This window comes from Hyperolius riggenbachi, chromosome 4, assembly GCF_040937935.1.
Source record: "Hyperolius riggenbachi isolate aHypRig1 chromosome 4, aHypRig1.pri, whole genome shotgun sequence".
Classification (NCBI taxonomy): Eukaryota; Metazoa; Chordata; class Amphibia; order Anura; family Hyperoliidae; genus Hyperolius; species Hyperolius riggenbachi.
The window spans coordinates 239,260,571-239,285,655 of record NC_090649.1 but is presented as its reverse complement, the minus strand read 5'-3'; the positions used below and the strand labels follow the sequence as shown (position 1 = coordinate 239,285,655).

Below are 25,085 nucleotides of genomic sequence, written 5' to 3'. Positions count from 1 at the left end.
CTAGAGGGGCTATTTGGGCCGCCTGGTAGTAGACCCGTAGGTCGGGGAATCCTAGCCCACCCAATTGTTTGGAGATGTACAAAGTGGTTCTTGGGACCCTCGGTTTGAAAGATACTGAGTTACTTTCATACTGTGTGTTAAGGTTAAAAAAAGTAGTCGAAAACAACAACAACCAAATACATACTCGAGCAATGGCAGGTCTTCAGCTAGTATATATATTATATATAAAATCTAATATATATATATCACCGTAAGCCTGGAGACTGTTCCAGCATTATTGCTATGTTGTCTTACCCCATATTAATATTCTTCCAAATCCATGTTTCAGGAAAATGAGATCTGACACGTGGGCCTCCAAATTCAGCAGAGTTCCATGTTGGCAGGAAACCCTCTGAAGGATTGTAGTGAGCTTTAAGCACTGTAACAAAAAGTTAATATTTTCTACAATTGTAGTCAGTCATTGTACAGTTAAACCCCTGTACATATGAAAGTATTTACTACACTTGAAGATAAATTGCAGAGATGGAAACTTTCCTTTATTAAAGTAGGGTAAGATGCCAGCAGCAAAGAACAGACTAGCTACATTTCTCGAAAAAGAATTGGCTATGCGGCTTTTATTACCACTGTAAAAATGTAGAAATGGTCAAATACAAATTAGTGTAATATTAGAAATACTGAACCTGAGCAAGTAACAAAAACACACACACTCACACTAACACAGCTTAAAGAGACACTGAAGCGAGAAAAAAAAACGATGATATAATGAATTGGTTGTGTAGTTCGAATAATTACTAGAATATTAGAAGCAAAGAAAGTATCCTCATATTTTTATTTTCAGTTATATAGTGTTTTTTTTATAACATTGCATTATTCTCTAATATTTGCAGTTTCCCCACTACTCGGTATTCTAAATGATTTTTACTGAGCAGGCTGTGAACTTTTGACCTGTCCTGAACTGTTCTCTGCAGAAGAAAAAGCCTGACAGCTGAGATAATGAACTTCAGATAACAGAGCTCTCTGCGAACTTTGAAAGTTGTGGAGCCGAATGGCTTGTTTCGCATAGATAAACTAGAGTGTCTTAAAACTTAAAAATGGAAACCATATTAGACTTATGTCTGTGCTCCCAATGTTTTATTTCTTAGTTGTACTACACATACAAATCATTTTATCATAAGTTTTTTTTCACTTCAGTGTCTCTTTAAAGGAATCATCAGGGAAACAACAATCAGTTTTACTCACCTTAAACTTTCTCCAGCCCCTTGCAGCCAACTGTCCCACGCTGACCTCTCCGCTGCCATCTTGGGCTCCCTGCACGCTGTTCAGGCCGACCTTGAGGTCGTCCTTACTGCGCCTGCATCAAGCACTGCTGTCAATCATGGCCACGTTGTCACAGAACTACTGTGCCTGCACAGTAAGCCATGGACAACGTGGCCATGATTGACAGCAGCGCTTGATGATTAAGGGCGACTTAAAGGGGAACTATGGAGAAAAATTTTAAAATTTCAAATATATACAAACATAGACAAATAAAAAGTACATTTTTTTTCCAGAGTAAAATGAGCCATAAATTACTTTTCGCCTATGTTGCAGTCACTTACAGTAGGTAGTAGAAATCTGACAGAAGCAACAGGTTTTGGACTTGTCCATCTCTTCATGAGGGATTCTAATTTGATCCCTTAGCTGTGTCAGCTGACTGCCATGGCAGATAGCTTATTTGTAAACACAGGGTGTTCACAATATGTCTGCTTTCATGAAAGCAGGAAGTAGTAAAACTGCAGATTTATTGCAGGATTTCTATCAGCTGTAACAAAGAAATGTTTTTCTTTGAGGGTTATTATGCTGTTTCTTATCTTTTGGAGCTGAGGTGAAGTTCTGAGTTAAGGTCCATTTTAAAGCTATTACTAATATCCACAAATTTGCTTTTCAGTCTCTTGAGGTGCCAAGCAGCTGCTAGGGCCACCACACCAAAATCACCTGCTTTGATACAACTTCTAATAACAAAAGTAATATAATAGCTAGCTAGCTAGCTAGCTAGATGGATTGTACTAGTTGACTATGATTAATTAGTAATATGCTTGCTTGCAAAACTGAGCAATTTGTTTTGCAAAAGCAACATGTGGGCACAGGGTGTAACATTCAACAAGTCTACATTGTGCTGCTCGGCATGAGGGATCCAGAGCATAGAGATACAACCTGCCTACTTTACAGACGTCTCTTAACATAATCATAGATTTAAGGATGTTCCTGGAGAAACAGATAGGCAAGCAACATCGCCATGTACACTCAGGCCATTTAAATACTTGGCTATAATCCACGGCATCTTCCAGTGCTTGCTCCCGAATTCTTCCTCCAGCCGGCTTACTCCATAGATGAGTAGCACACTGAATCCACACATCACTTTGTAACACAGCTCTGACCCACTCCTATGCCAGCATGTGGACTTTCATTGTGAGGTTTTGTATTACATTTAGCCCATTGCAAGAGTGTGATGTACTCCTATTTCAACTTGCTGGAGGGGTGGGGGAAGCTTTCAGATTACACAATGGCTTCAATACACAAAGAGCTATTCGATAACAAAAAATCAGGTCGATAAAACAACCCAATCGGTATTATAGACATTTTTTTTGTCAAATTCACAAAGATTTTCACAGATGCAATAGAAGTTCTGTAATTTACCAAACAATGTTGCTTCATTTTATCAAGCCCTGTTCGGTATGTAGTGGAAAATGAAGTAGGTTTCTGCACAAGCTGTGTGGACTGGTCTGCATTAGCTGTTCCTGTGTGTCAGCTTGTTAGAGAGAAAAAAGGCTTCCTGCATCACTTTAGATGTGTTTGCATGCCACTAGAGGTCTCTCTTCTGTGTATCACTATACAGATGTGCACATCTAAAGTGATACAGAAAAGTCTCCTTGAATGTCTCTTCCTTCTGCTCTGCCGTTCTGATACTCTGCCCACAAGTGCATCAGATCAAAAGGGGTGAGAAGCAGGAGGGGGGGCTCTTCCTATTGGCTCTCTGCTTTCTGCTGTCTGTCAATACAATTGCATGCTATTTGCTAGTTTCCAACAGATCATACCTAGAGGTCAATACTGAACATCTCTCTTGGCTTGCTCAAATCTTCGTGAATTGACATTTACTGGCATGTGTTGAGGTATTTACTGCACAAGGTGTTAATTTTTCTCCGTGGTCAGAAATTTCAGCTTGCCATGCGATTACAGCCACAGTAGAATTGATATTTCACTAAATGTTTGGTAAAATCAGCTGTTTTCTGCATTACCGCACGCAGTTATGCTTTGTGAATTAAAACCAGTATGTTTTACCCATAGTCTATCTCCACAGATGTTGGAGTAGTCATTTCAATCTCCCTGAGCAAAGGTTAGGTTGAGCTGCTTTTTGTTTACATAGACTAGAAGGATTTAATTTGGTGTAAAAAAAAAAAAAGCACCATTTGTTTTTCAAATGACAAAACTAATAAGTATATTCAAAAATTAAATTAATAAAATGCAAATGTAAAATGTTAAATTGATAATCATCTTTATAAACTGTTAATAGTTTTGTACTTAAGTACTTACATATATCATCTTCATCTTCCTGTTCAAGGGTGACATCAGTGAGCACGGCAATATTACATCTCTGTGAATAGGAAACATATAATTTATCTTTACAATATTTGTGTTATGGTAAACTAAACAGGAAACAGATAGTTTAGTAAAACCATTTGTGTATTATCTGTGTACCCATGGACTGACAGAGGCGTGCACCCACCAAACAGCTGAAGACTTTGCCAGGGCCCCGAGTAGCAACAGTCAAGGTTGGGCGGAGACCGGGGGGGGGGGGGCTGCAAGCAGCTGGCTCGGGGGCCCTGTTGGATGGAATTTGGCATCAACAAAGGGACTCCTAATACCACCTTAGGGAAGGGGGGGTCAGGTCTGCAAGGGGGAGTGTCTGTCAGGGATGGTCCAGGTTCATTTTGCCCTGGGGCCCTATTGTAGTTAGAACTGGCCCTGCATGTTGATATCAAACTGTACAGAAATCAAAAAGTTTCAACACATATCCTATAGGTACTTTTGCTTATATGATTGTCAAAATCTTTGAGTCTACCGTTGGAATGATGCAGAACAAATCAGATTGTTGCAGAAATTCTGCCAGGAAAAAACCTTTGTTGTCCAGAAAGAATGTCAGAGAAGGATTCTCTCATGAAGACCAAGACAAACACCAGCACTTCACAATTTTCTATGAACAGACAGGGCAAAGTATAATTGTCAGAAGAACGTTTAAGACATTTTTAATGTAAAACAAAGATGAAATTTGAAGAAAGTGATACAAACTGTTAAGCATGGTTGTGGAAATTATGTGACGTGGGGCTGTTTTTTGACATCGGGCCTGGCAGTTCATCATCATAAAATACACTACGATTTTTTTAATTGCACTAGGGGTGTTTGAGGACAATGTGAGATCATCTGTCAGAAGACTGGCGCTCAACAGAAAATGCACTTTAGAACAGGACAATGACCCAACACATTGAAATAAATCTACCAAAGAATAGATTTAAATCTCCAATCGGAATTCCATCAAGAGGCTGTGGGGTGGCTTGAAACAGACTGTATATGAAGGAAACTCCTCAAATAATGTACAAAATTCAGTGCTATTATGGTTTAGGTGAGCCTTTATAAAAGTCCATAAGAAAATTCCACAAAACAAACTGCATATCTGTTTTTGTTTGGATTGGAGCTGATTTACATGTTCCCACCAAACTAGGAAGCCCCCATATGAAATTTGAATAAGCTGCCGATGAGACTCCTGATCACTTTATTGGCAGTATATGATGAGGATGGACATAATGGTATCTGCAAGTAAGGGCTCTTTTCCACCATGTTGTGTTTTGTGATGTGATTCTGAACACTTATGGATAACAAAACATATAGTTAAACTAATGGTTTAGCAGCAACTGTTTCCATTAGTAAAATCTGTTTGCAGTGCAAATTTCTCTTAAGCGCAATCATCATCCTGCCGTGTCTTCAGTGTGATTAAGCTACTATAATTTATATATGCTTAATTGTGGTAGTGAAAAAAGGACAAAACACGATTGCAATGCAGTGTGATTGCAGTTCCTAGTGGAAAAGAACTCTAAGAAAATAGCAGAACAGAATGAAAGGAAAAAAAAAACAACTACTAGTTATACTAGTCTTCTTGAGAAGACTAGTAGACCAAAAGGCAACATTTCTTAATTCAACAAAAAACATACACTTTCCAGTGCTGGACAGTCCTTACACACCCAGCTGCGTGTCACGTAGAGGGGTCCCTCAGCCCTCAAAGTAAATAAAATAGCAAATTTTATATATCATTGACACGCGCCTGATTACTAAAGTATTTTATTTCTCACTTCAAAAGATCGTAAAAATTCATAAAAGTCCACTCATACAATTTTACACACTTCTTATGCACTCATACCATAGAGAGGCCTATCACTATTTGTATTCATTCCAACGTTGGATAGACCATATAAACCTCCTAAAAAATAAAATAGGCTAAACTACCATCAACAACCCTCTATCTTCATTAGAAATGTTCACTTCCAGGCATATACGGCAGATTATCACTAGATTGATGTCTGTAATGATCCGCTCAGCTGGCTGCACAGGCAGACAGCTGTTTGACCATTCCTCCAGTCTGTGGGCTGCTGTCTTTTCTTTGCAAGTTTCTGATCTGCTCTGCTGCTGAGGGATTTGCATACATTGGTTATGCAAATCACCTAGCTTCTTCCTTGGTGGGCTGGCAGTATAAGAAGCTATGTTTTTCCCAGAGTCCTTTGCTGGTCATTCCTTCAGGGTTTGTAGAAACACTCCTAGAGTGTCAGCCATGCTATTTCTTGTCAAAGTTATCTTAGAGTAATTCCTGGGACTGCACTAGGCAGCTTCCCTAGTGCAGTTAAGCTTATCTGTTTTGTCTGTATTGCCTCTCTGCTGCTTTTGTCCTGTCGCCAACGGTGGGCGTCAGGAAATCATTCTGTCTGTCTGGGGGTGCTAACCAGAGCAGTGGTAGCTATTGGTAGCCCCTTCTGTTCATCTTGCTTGGATCGCACTAGCCTCTAGCGGTAGCGGCTGTGGATCCTTCTGATCTTTGTTCTTGGAGTGTAAGCTGGAGCAGCGGTTGCTACTGGCTACCTCATCTGTCTGTCGTGTTTGGATCACACTAGCCTCTAGCGGTAGCGGCTGTGGATCCTTCTGATCTTTGTTCTTGGAGTGTAAGCTGAAGCAGCGGTTGCTACCGGCTACCTCATCTGTCTGTCATGCTTGGATCACACTAGCCCCTAGCAGTAGCGGCTGTGGATCCTTCTGATCTGCTTTCTTGTTCTTGAGCTCGGATCACACTCGCTCTGACGGAAAGAGCAGTGGATCTTTTCTCTCGTATTCCTGTTTTCCGTTTGTCCGTCTTGTCTGATACGAACGCTTGCTGTAGGCTCGGTGAGGTAACCGTTTAGCAAGCGCTCGCGTTCTTTGTTTCAAGTTTGTCTGTCGGTGGTTAGGTAGGCGTGCTTGTCTCTGTTGCGCTTAACGTGCGGAGACCATGAGAAAACGCATTCGCTGTTGCGATTGAGTGCAGTGTTCGCGTTTAGTTAGCGTTTGTTATTTTCTTTATCATTCTCATTGTATTATTTGCTGTGCCTTTGCTCCTCTCGTGTTCTGTTCTAATCTGTCTTGTGTCACTTCTGGCGATCGCCTTTCTCGCGATCGCGTTCCTACTTTTGTTTCTGCTGATGTGTGTTCACCGTCGCATGGTCGCGACTAGATTGGTGAACACACATTCATCCTGTACCTGTGCTCTTTCTCTTTAAGGGCTGTTCAGTCCCGCATTGTCTTGATCTGTACAATCCCCATCTGGCATCTGTGGCCGTGCAGCGGTTGTACTCGTCTGCACTCCACAGTGCCATCTGCCGGTGGGAATTGCCCTCTACTGGTGCTTGCACCAAAGCTGGGTTCCCCCCTTCATACGCTTGTGGAGGATTTCCGCCGTGTCAGCGCACGCCTTGTGCGCTGATCACGGAGATTATTCCACAATCGTTACAATGTCTTTATATGTTCCCCTCCGGACAATCCAGTCCTATGCCAGAACACTAAATAACCAATTGTATAGTTCAACTCACGGTTCCCCTCAATAAGTAAACCGCTTCTATAACAGGTCCGTTCTCAGGGTCCCGATTAGCCGATGTCTCCGCTTTGTTTCGGCTCTCAAACAGCTCAATCCGCTGGAGTTCTCAATGTTTGAATCTGCGTGCCGCTCTATAGACTTGCGCTTCCGTACAGCCTAACGTCACTTCCGCTTGTAAGTCCCAGCAGTCAGCTCGCTGTACTCCACTCCTTCGCCTCTTTAGCGTGCACTTTTCTTTAGGTGACGTCACCACTCCAGGTTATTGGCACTTTACTGGCACTTTACTGGCGGGTTTTTTACATTGAATCCTCCTGAAGAAGGCCAACGATTTTTGGTAGAAACGCGTAGAGATAGAAATTCAAGTGTTCCAAGCGCTTATTTTAACAATCTGTACAGGTTCTGGGAGTGGCGGTTTGTGAGCGCGCAGCAGCCGACAGTAAAGTGCCAATAACCTGGAGTGGTGACGTCACCTAAAGAAAAGTGCACGCCAAAGAGGCGAAGGCATGGAGTACAGCGAGCTGACTGCTGGGACTTACAAGCGGAAGTGACGTTAGGCTGTACGGGAGTGCAAGTCTATAGAGCGGCACGCAGATTGAAACATTGAGGACTCCGGCGGATTGAGCTGTTTGAGAGCTGGAACAAAGCGGAGACATCGGCTAATCGGGACCCTGAGAACGGACCTGTTATAGAAGCGGTTTACTTATTGAGGGGAACCGTGAGTTAAACTATACAATTGGTTATTTAGTGTTCTGGCACAGGACTGGATTGTACGGAGGGGGACATATATAGACATCAGTCTAGTGATAATCTGCCGTATATGCCTGGAAGTGAACGTTCCTAATGAAGATAGAGGGTTGTTGATGGTAGTTTAGCCTATTTATGAGTGCATAAGAAGTATGTAAAATTGTATGAGTGGACTTTTATAAATTTTTACGGTCTTTCATCTTTTGAAGTGAGAAATAAAATACTTTAGTAATCTAGCGCCAGTGTTGGGCGAACATCTAGATGTTCGGGTTCGGGCCGAACAGGCCGAACATGGCCGCGATGTTCGGGTGTTCGACCCGAACTCCGAACATAATGGAAGTCAATGGGGACCCGAACTTTTGTGGTTTGTAAAGCCTCCTTACATGCCACATACCCCAAATTTACAGGGTATGTGCACCTTGGGAGTGGGTACAAAAGGAAAAAAAAATTAGCAAAAAGAGCTTATAGTTTTTGAGAAAATCGATTTTAAAGTTTCAAAGGGAAAACTGTCTTTTAAATGCGGGAAATGTCTGTTTTCTTTGCACAGGTAACATGTTTTTTGTCGGCATGCAGTCATAAATGTAATACATATAAGAGGTTCCAGGAAAAGGGACCGGTAACGCTAACCCAGCAGCAGCACACGTGATGGAACAGGAGGAGGGTGGCGCAGGAGGAGAAGAAGGCCACGCTTTGTGAGACACAACAACCCCGGCCTTGCATGAGGGCAAGAAGCGTGCGGATAGCAGGCTTTGTACCGCCATGCAGTCATAAATGTAATAAAGATAAGTGGTTCAATAAACAGGGACCACGCGGCAACGCTAACCCAGCAGCAGCAGACGTGATGGAACAGGAGGAGGCGCAGGAGGAGAAGGCCACGCTTTGTGAGACACAACAACCCAGGCCTTGCATGAGGGCAAGAAGCGTGCGGATAGCATGCTTTGTACCGCCATGCAGTCATAAATGTAATAAAGATAAGTGGTTCAATAAACAGGGACCACGCGGCAACGCTAACCCAGCAGCAGCACACGTGATGGAACAGGAGGAGGGTGGCGCAGGAGGAGAAGAAGGCCACGCTTTGTGAGACACAACAACCCCGGCCTTGCATGAGGGCAAGAAGCGTGCGGATAGCAGGCTTTGTACCGCCATGCAGTCATAAATGTAATAAAGATAAGTGGTTCAATAAACAGGGACCACGCGGCAACGCTAACCCAGCAGCAGCAGACGTGATGGAACAGGAGGAGGCGCAGGAGGAGAAGGCCACGCTTTGTGAGACACAACAACCCAGGCCTTGCATGAGGGCAAGAAGCGTGCGGATAGCATGCTTTGTACCGCCATGCAGTCATAAATGTAATAAAGATAAGTGGTTCAATAAACAGGGACCACGCGGCAACGCTAACCCAGCAGCAGCAGACGTGATGGAACAGGAGCAGGCGCAGGAGGAGAAGGCCACGCTTTGTGAGACACAACAACCCAGGCCTTGCATGAGGGCAAGAAGCGTGCGGATAGCATGCTTTGTACCGCCATGCAGTCATAAATGTAATAAAGATAAGTGGTTCAATAAACAGGGACCACGCGGCAACGCTAACCCAGCAGCAGCAGACGTGATGGAACAGGAGCAGGCGCAGGAGGAGAAGGCCACGCTTTGTGAGACACAACAACCCAGGCCTTGCATGTGGACAAAAAGCGTGCGGATATAGCAGCAATGCTTTTTGCCGCCATGCAGTCATAAATGTAATACAGATGAGAGGTTCAATAAACAGGGCCCGGAAACGCAACACCATCCCAGATGTTCATTGGTCATGTTACTTGGTTGGGGTCCTGGAGTGTTGCGTAGTCATTTCCAATCCAGGATTGATTCATTTTAATTTGAGTCAGACGGTCTGCATTTTCTGTAGATAGGCGGATACGCCGATCTGTGACGATGCCTCCGGCAGCACTGAAACAGCGTTCCGACATAACGCTGGCTGCCGGGCAAGCCAGCACCTCTATTGCGTACATTGCCAGTTCGTGCCAGGTGTCTAGCTTCGATACCCAATAGTTGAAGGGTGCAGATGGATGGTTCGACACAGCTACGCCATCTGACATGTAGTCCTTGACCATCTTCTCCAGGCGATCGGTGTTGGAGGTGGATCTGCACGCTTGCTGTTCAGTGGGCTGCGGCTGCATGGGTGTCAGAAAATTTTCCCACTCCAAGGACACTGCCGATACCATTCCCTTTTGGGTACTAGCTGCGGCTTGCGTTGTTTGCTGCCCTCCTGGTCGTCCTGGGTTTGCGGAAGTCAGTCTGTCTGCGTACAACTGGCTAGAGGAGGGGGAGGATGTCAATCTCCTCTCTAAAGTCTCCACAAGGGCCTGCTGGTATTCTTCCATTTTGACCTGTCTGACTCTTTCTTCAAGCAGTTTTGGAACATTGTGTTTGTACCGTGGATCCAGAAGGGTATAAACCCAGTAATTGGTGTTGTCCAGAATGCGCACAATGCGTGGGTCACGTTCAATGCAGTCTAGCATGAATTGAGCCATGTGTGCCAGAGTCCTACCAGAATCCTCATCATCCTCTTGTGAGCGTTGTGATAGTTGTTGTGATGCATCATAGTCGTCACCTTCCTCCTGGTCTGCTTCTGCTGACCATTCGCGTTGAATTGTGGAAGTCCAACGTGCACCGCTCTGGCCCTCGTCAGTGGTGGCATGAAATTCCTGCTCCAACTCCAGCTGTTCCTCCTCCTCTTCTTCGTCATAGCTGCTGGGGCCAGCGTTCCCTGAGGCGGATGGCCTGATGTTGGTACCATCACGCTGATCGTTTTCTCCTTCAGATTCCCCCAGTTGCATCATGACAGCTGTTTCCTTGATTTTTAACATCGACCTCTTCAGTAAACACAGCAGTGGTATGGTAATGCTGACTGAAGAGTTGTCACTGCTCACAAGCAACGTGGATTGCTCAAAATTTTGGAGGACTTGGCAGAGGTCCAACATGTTGGCCCAATCGGATCCACAGAAGCTTGGCAGCTGGCCGGATGCGCCTCGGTACTGCGCCGTCATGTACTGGACCACTGCACTCTTCTGCTCGCAAAAGCGGGCTAGCATGTGCAGCGTAGAATTCCAGCGCGTAGGGACATCACACAGCAAGCGATGGTGGGGGAGATTGAAGCGCTCCTGCATCTTGGCGAGTGCCCCCGAAGCAGTACTGGAATTTCTACAATGTTTGGACACTCGACGCACCTTCAACAGCAGATCGGGCACGCCTGGGTATGTCCTCAGGAACCGCTGAACTACTAGGTTCATCACGTGCGCCAGGCAAGGGATGTGTGTCAGCTTAGCCAACCTTAAAGCGCGAATGAGATTACTCCCATTATCACACACAACCATGCCCGGTTTCAGGTCCAGCGGTGCCAGCCACAAATCCGTCTGTTCCTTTATTCCCCTCCAAATTTCCTCCCCTGTGTGCTGCTTATCCCCAAGGCAGATTAGCTTCAGCAACGCTTGCTGACGCATGCCAACAGCTGTGCTGCACTGCTTCCACGATCCTACTGCTGCTGGGTTAGCGTTTCCGGATGAGGTACAGCTTTGAGATGCGTTGGAGGAGAAGGAGTCAGAGAGGTAGGTGCTGCTGTTGTTATCCAGTGGGAGGGACGGCGGTGCAGCTGTTTGTGGCGTGGGCAACACCCGTGCCGTAGCAGGTGAGGAATCGCTGCCAGGCTCCACAAGGTTCACCCAGTGCGCGGTAAGGGAGATGTATCGACCCTGGCCGAACGCACTCGTCCAGGTGTCAGTGGTGAGGTGAACCTTGCAGGCAACGGCATTCTTCAAGCTTCGGGTTATTTTGCTGACCACGTGCTCATGCAACTCAGGCACTGCAGAGCGTGCAAAGTGGTAGCGGCTGGGAACCACGTAACGTGGGATGGCCACTGACATCATGCCCTTGAAGCTGTTTGTCTCCACCAATCGATATGGCAGCATTTCGCAGGCCAGAAGCTTGGCTATGCTGGCTGTTACTGCCACAGCCCGGGGGTCATTTGCTGGCAATTTCCTCTTGCGCTCAAACATCTCCGACACAGACAACTGAACCGTAGCGCTGCACACGGAAGGGCTGTTGGTTGTTGTGTTTGATGAACACTGGGAGACCTCAAGAGCACTACTCCGGAAAGTGACAGTGTCAGCGTCGTCTGATGTTTGTGAATGTTGTGAACCACGCAATGGCTGGGCTACTGCTGCTGCTGAGGCGGGTCTGGTGAACCCAAGGGAGGCAGTGTTGTTTCTGGTACCCTGTCCTGACGCGTTTGCCCAAAGAGTGGGATGTTTGGATAGCATGTGACGGCTCATGCTGGTGGTGGAGAGGTTGTTAATATTTTTCCCCCTGCTCAGGCGGGTCTTGCACACCTTGCAAATCGCCATGGTAACATCCTCAGTGCAGTCTTCAAAGAAAGCCCAGACTTTGGAGCACCTGCCTCCTTGCTGGCGATTTCTGTTTGCTCCTCTTTTGCCTCTCACTTGAACTTCCACGCTTGTGGTGCCTGAAATTGCGCGCCGCCTACCTTGTGGCACAAGGCGAACTCGTGCAGCAGTGTGTTCTTCAACAGACTCATCTGTGCTGCTGCTACGACGGCGATGTTCTCGTTCACAAACAAAATCTGGGTCTCTGTCCACATTGTCCATACCCTCCTCTTCCATCTCCTCAAACTCGTCATATGTCATTGTGGGCCACCGCCGTGGAGTAGAGCTCCCCACAACAACCTCTGCGCAGCACACTCCAACGTCGTCTTCCAGATCTTGTCGGCCGACCTCCTGCAATTGCAACCCCTCCTGCCCAAATTGCTCTGGGATTTGGGTTTCCGAGTCCTCTTCGGACTCGCCTTGTATTTCAGTGCGCGGTGCATTTCCCACAGTTAACGGTTGTGAATCCAGGCACAACATTTCTGGCTGTTCCTCCATTGACCTTTGAAAGGTGGAAGTTTGTTGGGCTGGGAATAGCTCCTGCGAATACCCCATTGTGTCCTGAGGTAATTCATCGGACTGGTTATCTGGCAGTTGTGTGCGTGGTGTCGCTGCCGGTTGTGTCAGCTTTGTGCCCACTGGCTCCTTGTAACTGGCTGAGGACTCAGACCTCGTGCGTGATGTGCTGGTGCTGCTTAACCCACTGCTGGACGCTTGAGAGGTCATCCAAGTAATTATCTGGTCCTGTTCTTTTGGATTTGTGAGGGTTGTTGTCCTGGACAACATGGGCGGTATTGAGTGGGTTTTCTTGGGTGCTCCCCTGTGGCCTGTACGTGAACCGTCAGGGGAAACACCTCTTCCCTTGCCCCTCCCTCTTTCACCGGATTTCTTCCTCATTTCACTTATCCTTACAGTACACGCTGACTGGCAGCAGTACAGTGGCAGTACAGAAATGCTATACAGTACCACTATTCCCAGCAGCGACACAGAGCACAATGCTATACAGTGACGGGTGAGCGGTGTACCACTATTCCCAGCAGACACAGAACAGTACACAGAATGCTATATAGTGTGGCTGAACGAGCGGTGTACCACTATTCCCAGCAGACACAGAACAGTACACAGAATGCTATATAGTGTGGCTGAACGAGCGGTGTACTACTGTTCCCAGCAGACACAGAACAGTACACAGAATGCTATATAGTGTGGCTGAACGAGCGGTGTACTACTGTTCCCAGCAGACACAGAACAGTACACAGAATGCTATATAGTGTGGCTGAACGAGCGGTGTACCACTATTCCCAGCAGACACAGAACAGTACACAGAATGCTATATAGTGTGGCTGAACGAGCGGTGTACTACTGTTCCCAGCAGACACAGAACAGTACACAGAATGCTATATAGTGTGGCTGAACGAGCGGTGTACTACTGTTCCCAGCAGACACAGAACAGTACACAGAATGCTATATAGTGTGGCTGAACGAGCGGTGTACTACTGTTCCCAGCAGACACAGAACAGTACACAGAATGCTATATAGTGTGGCTGAACGAGCGGTGTACTACTGTTCCCAGCAGACACAGAACAGTACACAGAATGCTATATAGTGTGGCTGAACGAGCGGTGTACCACTATTCCCAGCAGACACAGAACAGTACACAGAATGCTATATAGTGTGGCTGAACGAGCGGTGTACTACTGTTCCCAGCAGACACAGAACAGTACACAGAATGCTATATAGTGTGGCTGAACGAGCGGTGTACCACTATTCCCAGCAGACACAGAACAGTACACAGAATGCTATATAGTGTGGCTGAACGAGCGGTGTACTACTGTTCCCAGCAGACACAGAACAGTACACAGAATGCTATATAGTGTGGCTGAACGAGCGGTGTACCACTGTTCCCAGCAGACACAGAACAGTACACAGAATGCTATATAGTGTGGCTGAACGAGCGGTGTATTACTGTTCCCAGCAGACACAGAACAGTACACAGAATGCTATATAGTGTGGCTGAACGAGCGGTGTACTACTGTTCCCAGCAGACACAGAACAGTACACAGAATGCTATATAGTGTGGCTGAACGAGCGGTGTACTACTGTTCCCAGCAGACACAGAACAGTACACAGAATGCTATATAGTGTGGCTGAACGAGCGGTGTACTACTGTTCCCAGCAGAATCAGAGTGGCAGTAAACAATGGTATATAGTCTGGCTGAGCGGTGTACACAGAGTGTCAGTAAACAATGGTATATAGTCTGGCTGAGCGGTGTACACACAATGCTATATAGTCTGCTATATAGTGTCAGTAAACAATGGTATATAGTCTGGCTGAACGAGCGGTGTACTACTGTTCCCAGCAGACACATAACAGTACACAGAATGCTATATAGTGTGGCTGAACGAGCGGTGTACCACTGTTCCCAGCAGACACAGAACAGTACACAGAATGCTATATAGTGTGGCTGAACGAGCGGTGTACCACTGTTCCCAGCAGACACAGAACAGTACACAGAATGCTATATAGTGTGGCTGAACGAGCGGTGTACTACTGTTCCCAGCAGACACAGAACAGTACACAGAATGCTATATAGTGTGGCTGAACGAGCGGTGTACTACTGTTCCCAGCAGACACAGAACAGTACACAGAATGCTATATAGTGTGGCTGAACGAGCGGTGTACTACTGTTCCCAGCAGACACAGAACAGTACACAGAATGCTATATAGTGTGGCTGAACGAGCGGTGTACTACTGTTCCCAGCAGACACAGAACAGTACACAGAATGCTATATAGTGTGGCTGAACGAGCGGTGTACTACTGTTCCCAGCAGACACAGAACAGTACACAGAATGCTATATAGTGTGGCTGAACGAGCGGTGTACTACTGTTCCCAGCAGACACAGAACAGTACACAGAATGCTATATAGTGTGGCTGAACGAGCGGTGTACTACTGTTCCCAGCAGCGACACACAATGACTGGGGGGGACCCTGGCTAGCGTGGCTGGAGCGCGAACTACCCTGCCTGCCTACCCAAAGCTAAACCCACAGACAAATGGCGGAGATATGACGTGGTTCGGGTATTTATTTACCCGAACCACGTGACAGTTCGGCCAATCAGAGCGCGTTCGGGTCCGAACCACGTGACCCGTTCGGCCAATCACAGCGCTAGCCGAACGTTCGGGGAACGTTCGGCCATGCGCTCTTAGTTCGGCCATATGGCCGAACGGTTTGGCCGAGCACCGTCAGGTGTTCGGCCGAACTCGAACATCACCCGAACAGGGTGATGTTCTGCAGAACCCGAACAGTGGCGAACACTGTTCGCCCAACACTATCTAGCGCGTGTCAGTGATATATAAAATTTAACATTTCTTAATTAACAATATGAATTTTCCCACCGAATCAGGATGCTGAGGAGCAGATGAGAACAAGCTACTGAAAGAGTGCATGTCACGGACCAATATCCCGTATTCCTGTGCATACAGTAGGTGACAGTTGTGAGCGGATAATGTGTTCCCTATAGTACAGATTTTTGGAGGCATTTCTATTCTAAGACATGAACAGTCATAATATTGATTAAAACTTTTATAAGAAATGTAACTACTTTAGACCCAAACGTTTAAAAGAATTTGAGAGGAGGATGGAGGCAAACCCAAAAACTAAAATAATGAAAACCACCAGTTTTAAGAAAGAGAATGGAGCTTACGTCAATGATAAATTGAAATAAAAAAACAGCTGCATCTTGTCAATAAAGTATCAATAAGGATAGCTGATATGGCTAGGGGAGCCTATAGCTTTTAAATCTCCTTATGTTCAGACTATTTTTAGGATTTTGGAGATGTGATGTATTAATGGATAACTACACTTTAATTTTGTGCTGAACCATACCAGCCTATCTATTGTTTTTTTTTAGAGAATAGATTGAGCTTCCCTGTGATACCGTATATTTCCCCTTACCTTACATGATGGCATACACTTGAATACCTGGGAAATGTTTTTTTTTTTTTTCAAAAAACAAACTTTCCTTTTGCCCACAAGTAGCCAATCATAGTAGTCAGTTTGTGACCAAAGACTACACTGATTAGCCTCCCTTCACTCTCCAGATGCTAAGGGTGCAAATCAAAGTAAAGTACTGGAGACAGTGCTTCAAAACCATAAGTCATAAAAATAAAATAAAGGAATAACATTAAAGTAATGCACAGTGATATATTTAATGTCTTTCAGAAACAATTCAGCAATTTGATCTCAGGGGTAATTTGACCATTTGATTGACTTCTAGTTCTGCTTGCTAGGTTCTGCCACTATTCATATGGTTCATAATAGTGGGATCACCATTGGGAACAGAACCAGCTGTAACAGAGCTCTACAGCAGGACCATACCTGTAGGGTGACACTAAGGATACAACATGTGTATTGGCAAGTGGATAATAGACACTCTTTTGTAACTCTGTAGAACAGCCCATCTCCATTCACCAGCAGTGTAATCCAAATATACTGAGTCCTTAAGATCTCTCTACTAATATTTTAAATGGTTTTAAATGCACATCTTTTCAATTATTTTAACAGTTATAAAATATTATTTGCATAAATGTTCCAATTTTAACAGATGAGCAAAAGAAACAATGTTTTATATTACCTCAAAAACATGTTGTGGACTAGTGAGACGTCCTTGATTGAATGTGCCGTAGTCACGCAAGTCTTCTGATATCTGAAAGGAGAGGATGAGGAAGTAAAAGAGGGAGTGAAGAAGACAGGAAGAAAAGAAGGAACTTATGAACGAAAAAAGGAAGAATGATCGAACAATATAGCTATACACTTAGTAATTGGTTAATAGCAACTGTGACTGTAGTGAAAATGTTTTATAACTGGCTAAAATAGCAATAAGGGGACATAATAATATATAATTCTATATATCTGTATTATCCTTGTTTGTTCCCATTAGTTACCCTTGTTTGTTCGCACTAGATCACAGGTGTCGAACTCCAGGCCTGGAGGGCCAAGTCCATAGGATAGACTGAGAAAGAGAGGAATGTGTTCGACCTGATGGATCACACCTTGTATGATTCAGACCCATCAATTAATTTGAGCTGTGCCAAAAATGTGTGAGCACCTCGGCCCTCGTAGGACCAGTTTGACATCCCTGCACTAGATAAATAAATCTTAAGAAGAAGACATTCCACGCAATCCCCTGTTACATGCAAATTTCTACTGAAATAACCACCATCTATTGCCTTAATTTCAAGTCGATGGAAATCTGCATGAAAATGTCAAAATTGAAGCCCAATAAAGTTGATTTGATGTAAACACATGATCACATTAATTAGTCACCTCATAGGTAGCAACAATACAGCACAGTAATCTCTAGTGATGCTGCAAAGTGTAGCATAAAAAGTCATATAATGTCACTATTTATAAAATGTAACACAAACTCACACGTTTTGTGGTGATCTCTTGCCTGTCTCCAAGTAACTTGACACTTTTGTCAACCACTGAAAGTCCCACCAGTGAATTTGGCTCAGTTACATTGATCTTCAGTTTTATACTGTCTGATGGACTTGCTTTATCTTTATTCCAAGAAACAGAAATCTAAAAATAATATCTACATTTAAAATCAGTCAGTAAACAGTCAGTATGATAACAACATTTGACAGTGTAGTACAATGTATAAGAATATTTCTGTAACGTGATTTATTAAATGTGCAGTTCCTTACTTCCGCTTTATATACGGTATGTTCAGCACCCAGCCAAAACCCAGCCAGCACCTAGCCCCCTGCCAACACCAACCAGTACCCAGCACCCAGACATCATCACTTCTGTGGGTATTGAGGGCTGCTACAAATGAGCAGATGGGGCTTGACAGAAGCAGACAAAGGATACAGTACAGTAAAATGATAGTGTGTTTGTGCTGGAAAAAAGTCTTAAAGTAAAGCTCCATTTAATAATGCAATACATTTGCTTTACTGATTTTAGCACAATTTAAGGATACTAGTTTGTCACGCTAGTATGTTAACTCATGCCTATACAGGATCTTCTAAAAAAAATTAGCATATTGTGATAAAGTTAATTATTTTCTGTAATGTACTGATAAACATTAGACTTTCATATATTTTAGATTCAAATACACACAACTGAAGTAGTTCAAGCCTTTTATTGTTTTAATATTGATGATTTTGGCATACAGCTCATGAAAACCCAAATTTCCTATCTCAAAAAATTAGCATATTTCATCCGACCAATAAAAGAACAGTGTTTTTAAAACAAAAAAAGTCAACCTTCAAATAATTATGTTCAGTTATGCACTCAATACTTGGTCGGGAATCCTTTTGCAGAAATGACTGCTTCAATGCGGCGTGGCATGGAGGCAATCAGCCTATGGCACTGCTCAGGTGTTATGGAGGCCCAGGATACTTCAATAGCGGCCTTAAGCTCATCCAGAGTGTTGGGTCTTGCGTCTATCAACTTTCTCTTCACAATATCCCACAGATTCTCTATGGGGTTCAGGTCAGGAGAGTTGGCAGGCCAATTGAGCACAGTAATACCATGGTCAGTAAACCATTTACCGGTGGTTTTGGCACTGTGAGCAGGTGCCAGGTCGTGCTGAAAAATTAAATCTTCATCTCCATAAAGCTTTTCAGCAGATGGAAGCATGAACCCACTTTTGAACCTCCATGCCACGCCGCATTGAAGCAGTAATTTCTGCAAAAGGATTCCCGACCAAGTATTGAGTGCATAACTGAACATAATTATTTGAAGGTTGACTTTTTTCAAAAACACTTTTCTTTTATTGGTCGGATAAAATATGCTAATTTTTTGAGATAGGAAATTTGGGTTTTCATGAGCTGTATGCCAAAATCATCAATATTAAAACAATAAAAGACTTGAACTACTTCAGTTGTGTGTATTTGAATCTAAAATATATGAAAGTCTAATGTTTATCAGTACATTACAGAAAATAATGAACTTTATCACTATATGCTAATTTTTTGAGAAGATCCTGTATTGACAATAAACTAGATACAATGTATCCTTATCCATATGCTTACTTCTTAAGGGCCCCCTTCACTGGCTGAACATTGTCCCTCTACTCATCTTATCAACCATGTACAGACTGTAATCAGAAGTTCAGCAATTCTTGAAGACTGGAAAATGTGGGCAAGTCAGACGTTTACGTCATTTTGGCCAGCCAGAATGCAGAATTTTAGAAACTGGCTGGCAAAGTCCAAAATAATTCTCTAGAGCAGCAGCAGAGAGTGGTGAGGGAACCTGACCTGCCAGCTTCTTTGCTTATTGGCCACTTCAACCAATGTGTAAAAATGATTTCATTATACATCCACCACAAGCTTAACCTCTTTTTTGGAATGCTCTCCCACAGCCTATCCGTCATGCTCCAAGCCTGGAGACCTTCAAACATACTCTTAAAACACACCTGTTTTTACAAGCCTATAAAAAGCTTTAGGAGGTTCACTGTCTCATCCACTAACCCCTCTGTCTTCTTCCCTAATGTCTCCAATCCGCTAAGCTCTAGATTGAAAGCCTGCAGGGACAGGGACCTCCTCCTAGTGTTTCTTATTCTGCTGTAATTTATGTGTACTTGTATAGCTGGATGCCCTGAAGGTACAGAGTTTTGAACGTCTTATATATCTATGCTTCCCCCTTTTTGTTTTGTACTATGTACAGTCCTACTGAAGATGTTGGTGCTATATAAATAAAAAATAATATTAAAAAAAACAAAAAAAAAATGTCTCTATTGAGGAAGTAAACAATTTTGTCATCTAAGGAGCAAATGATAACTGATCTCATGAGTTTTGAGGTTAGCAGCTAAGTCTGTGACTAAACTCAATAGTGTGTGTAAGAAGGAAACAAAGCTTGAGTCAATTATAAAAAATAACAAAAAGAGTTGCTTATGCTCTGAACACATTTAAAGTACATGTTATTGCTCGCCTCTCACATGCAGGGAATGTGTACACCTTTCCAACACTACAGCAGATGCATGACTTTATTGTAAAGCAAACATCATAAGCAAAATGAATAACCTTGTTATCAAAGCTGGGGTGAACGGAGAGACTGGTAACATCATTGATAACTGTCCCATCATCCAATGTATGGTAAACAATTAAACAAGCCTCTGGGGTCCATGAGCTTTGGGGATTCAGTGTAAGAGACATTTCATTATCCTTCCCAACATTTACAATTTGACCACGGGAAACGACCTGGCAAAGAGAAACAGAAATGCCATAATTAATTTACCTGTAGGGCTTAGGACAATACAATAAACATTGAATAAGCTGTTAGTTATTGTATTTAACACTTTCCTGACTAAGGGTAATTTACACTTTGGTCATCAGAGCAAATTTTGATCTTGTAATTTTTAGCTTTGTGTCATTTTGCAAGTGTTGTATTGCTTAAGGGAAACAGATATGGATTTAATTTGTTCATACATTTTAAAAAGAAGCACTTTTTTTTATTTATTTCTTATTATTCAGAAAAATTGGCAAAAATGATATACCAGATTAAAGGTGTTCTTCTATTTCTTCCAGTTTCAGTGATCGTATTTTTCGGAATATAAGACTCACTTTTTTCCCCCCAAAATGGGGAGAATTAGTCCCTGTGTCTTATATTCCAAAGGCAGGGAATCCCCGACTTAAAAACGCCCGCCAATACAAACCGCCGACCCGCCACTACGGCGGGGACTCCCTGCCTTGTCCCCCTGTGTGGTCTGCCGGCCCCCGCTCCCTTGGTAACAATAACTGCAGAGCGACTCACCTCCCATGCGGTACACAAGATGACTGCAGATCGCCGCTGCTGGGGGAAGGTGAGCAGCTCTGCCGCTAACGATTCTTTTACAGGTGTAGCGCTGACAAGATGGACATGGAGAGGACCACCCAGCGCTGGAATCCTTAGAGAGGTGAGTTGCCCTGCATTTATTACTACCCGAGGGAGCAGAGACATGTGAAGGAGATGGCTGGAGCAGAGACATGGGGGAGGGGGCTGGAGTGAAGACATGCGGGGAAGGAGGGGGGGTAGAGGGGGCTGGATTGGAGACATGTTGGAGGGATGCTGGAGTGGAGACATGGGGGGGGCTAGAGCAGACACAGAGAAGAGGTCAACATGGGGGCTAAATGGTGCACGGAAACACACATAGTGGAGCAGGAGGGGACACAGACACACATAGGAGGGGACACAGGGACTGGAGGACCACACAGATGGGCTGAAGTAGACACACACACACAGGACAGGAGGGGACACATGGGGTCAGGAGGACCACACAGGGGGGCAGGAGTGGACACAGGGGACTGGAGGACCACACAGGGGGCCATAAGGGGACACATAGTGAACGTAGGAGGACAATGGGGAGGACATGTACAAGACGCTCCTAGAACATGGACGCACCAGATTTAGTATATATATTTTTTTTTCCCTGATTTTTTCCCTCTAAACCTAGGTGCGTCTTATATTCCGGAGTGTCTTATATTCCGAAAAATACAGTATGTGTTCTGCGTATTATGGGTAAAGATGTCGCAAACATCAAAATTTCCGTTCGCGAACGACGAACGCGAACTTCCGCAAATGTTCGTGAACAGGCGAATCTGGCGAATCTCAATAACCTTCAATGGGCAGGTGAATTTAGAAACCTACAAAGAGTGTTTCTGCCCACAAAAGGGATTGAAAACTTGTTTCAAAGGGTCTAACACCTGGATAAGGGCATGCCAAAGGGGGATCCCTGCTAAAAGTCCCACCAAAAATAATGGAATTGACGCAGAGTCGGGTTTTAACTTCCCTAGTGTTCAATTTCTGCAGGATTTCTGTACAAAAAGTGGTTCAATTAATTTCGTGACATTTTTGCTTGCAACTTACTAAAATCCATCAGGCAAGGGTCTAGTATCCATTTTGAGTATAATAAAAGTTTCAAAACAAAATCATGTCAAAAAATTAAATTAAAATGTCTAAAATAAACTTTTTAATCACAAATAGAAAAATCTCCCTCAAATATGGATAAAGAAATATACCTACAAATGCAGAAATAAATACCGTACAGTGTTTACCTAAAACACCTCTCTTATGTAGTACAACTAAGGGCCAGTTCAGACTCACACTTGCACATTTATCGCCGCTTATGCAAAAGCAGCATGTTGATCATTATTTTTTCCACTGTCTGGAAGCAGAAGGTCTGCTTGTTCTGGGGTCCATTAGTGTCACACTCCTGTGTTCCCCTGCGGGATGAAAAATGTTGATCGCTACAAATCGCTGCTGAAAGTCAACAAAAGCTTTTCTGCATGCTCGCAGAAAAGCGTTTGGACGAGACTCTGGGCAGGTGATTGAGACATCTGTCTGAACCAGCCCTAAAGGTCCATACACACGCTGGTCTGAACTCTGAGTGGTGCACCATAACGACTGCCATGGCTGGGGTGGTCATTATGGTCAGACCAGCGTGACTACATCAGGCGCACAATGATTGCATGAAGATCGATTTTTAGCAATGCCCAAGCACAGCACAATAGCATTGTTCTCGCTGCTCCCACCACCAGAAACTTCTCCACAACACATGCTCATCGTTTCTCCACCCTGCATAGCAAAAGACGCGTTGTGTGCAAAGGCTGATGACACTTCTGTACAGTGTTGCTAGTGCACTGTCGCCTTTGGCTGATAACAGCTCTGTTGCAATGTGCGGGAGGGGGGAGGGGCGAAGGGACGACAAGCGCATCTGACTTAGCAGCTTCCAGTGGGTGTGGAGGTGCTAAGAATAATGTCGTTGGGTCATGCTTAGGCATAGTTGAAGGTCCGACATGCCAGATCTTTTGGGATCGTCATTGGGCCACTGTACACACTCTGGTCTGCTGCACAACACTTAGCCATAGTGGTCGTTATAGTCCATCATGTCCGAGACCAGTGTGGCAATAACAGCCATTCTCTGTACAATATACTGTATGGTATTAGATTCCAGACGTTTTCTGTAATGCTTCTGTAATTTTCTGTAATGCTGTAATTTGTGCCTACTGCCAGTAGGTAGAGATGGCCCGAACCTCCGATTTTCGGTGCGCAACTTCAATGGAAAGGCGAACTTTGAAAACTAGAAACATTTATGCTGGCCACAAAAGTGATGAAAAAGATGTTTCAAGGGGTCTAAGACCTGGAGGGGGGCATGGCGGAGTGGAATAGATGCCAAAAGTCCCAGGGAAAAATCTGGATTTGACGCAAAGCAGTGTTTTAAGGGCAGAAATCACATTGAATGTTAAATTGCAGGCCTAAAGTGCTTTAAAACATCTTGCATGTGAATACATCAATCAGGGAGTGTAATTAGAGTACTGCTTCACACACACGGACACACCCAACTCACTGTGTAACGCACCGCAAACAGCTGTTTGCGTAGTGACGGCTGTGCGTAGTTCCGGAAGTGACGTCAGCCGCTAGAGCGAGAATTCTGCGATGGAACGCACAGAAGAAGGTATGTATCTGCCCGCCGCTGCCCGCTGCCCACACACTGTAACTAGCTGGAGGGGAGCGCAGAGGGGAGAGCCCCGAGGTGAGGGAGAGGGGGGGAACTTCCCCTCTCCCCGCCAACTGTGGCCAAGGCTTTCCCCTCATGCTGCCACCCTTCCAGCCCCCACAAAATGGCCACGAGCGTACCCCGAGGGGTGGCCCGCTCTGAAATTCTGCAGGGGGGCCCGGTGGGGCCTAGTTACGCCCCTGGTTCAAACACAATTTAGTGATAATAACAGAGGCCCTGGAGCACTATTGTGCTCGTAGTGGGAACTGGGCACAATGGTGGGTGCCTGTGGGCTGTGGTGTGTCGCACACACACAAAAAAAAAAACAGCAGAAGGATGAAGTAGCCCTCAGAAGGGCTGTTTGGGGTGATTAAACAGCAATCAGCCAGCGAAGATCAAAATAAACAAGCCTAGCTAACGCTTTCCCTTTCTCCAGCAAGCTCTGTCCCTTCCTCTCTCTAATCCAGCTGAAGACAGACTGGAACATGTCGGGTGCTACAGCGTTTTTATACAGGGCGGGTGGGTCTGTGAGAAAGTACAGGCTGATTGGCTGCCATGTGCCTGCTGACTGTGTAAGGGGTCAAAGTTTAGCCCAATGATGATGTATGGGGGCAGTTTGAATATCGCCATGTGGCGGTTAGTGCAAATACCCGATCTTTGCCGAATACTGCTCACTGGCGAATCGTTTGGGCCATCTCTAATTATGGGTAATTTACATTCTCCCAAACATGTATGCCTAGTTCTATTGCTATGGTGAATGCACTCAGTGTTGGCTAACGTAGAAAACAAAACCCATTAAGAGTACCACTACCACAAAGCTTGCTTGACTTGTACCAACAGCCACCCAGATTCACTAATGTATAAATGGGTTTAAACTGATCTTCTGCTTGGGGAAGTCTTTATAGTTTATTACTTTTATTTTTTACTTTTTTAATTTTACAATGTTACATTTTAAAACTGATTTCATTTTATCTTACACAAATGAAACTGAAAACATTAGCTGCAGAATAAAGAGTTTGCATTCACACAGGCTTGCCACATGAACACCCTATCATGATAGTGGCAAGGCAGAGCAGAGAGATTTGTTCACAGAGCCGCATTAAATCTTTGTTTTTGTTTCCACTATACCTAACCGAATCTGCATAGAAAAAATGCCTGCGGATTCACATGCATATGCGAATTCGCAATGCGTTTACAGGCTTTTTTATGAGAATTTGCATGCACACGCAATTTTTTTTATTACTTATTTTTTTATTTTACTGTTGCCATTCATTACTATTG

At 44.4% G+C, this 25,085-nt stretch overlaps 1 protein-coding gene across 3 annotated transcripts in view; it reads right to left on the bottom strand.

Moving 5' to 3' along the window:
* Positions 1 to 25,085, bottom strand: part of CD109 (CD109 molecule) — a 255,948-nt gene that overhangs the window by 97,760 nt on the left and 133,103 nt on the right. For all 3 annotated transcript variants that reach the window (XM_068281496.1, XM_068281495.1, XM_068281497.1), the window contains 5 exons: positions 20,353 to 20,529; positions 17,753 to 17,905; positions 16,956 to 17,027; positions 3,571 to 3,631; positions 295 to 418 (listed from right to left, as the gene is read on the bottom strand). In XM_068281496.1, coding sequence (XP_068137597.1) covers positions 295 to 418; positions 3,571 to 3,631; positions 16,956 to 17,027; positions 17,753 to 17,905; positions 20,353 to 20,529 — 587 coding nt within the window. The remainder of the gene's footprint in view (positions 1 to 294; positions 419 to 3,570; positions 3,632 to 16,955; positions 17,028 to 17,752; positions 17,906 to 20,352; positions 20,530 to 25,085) is intronic.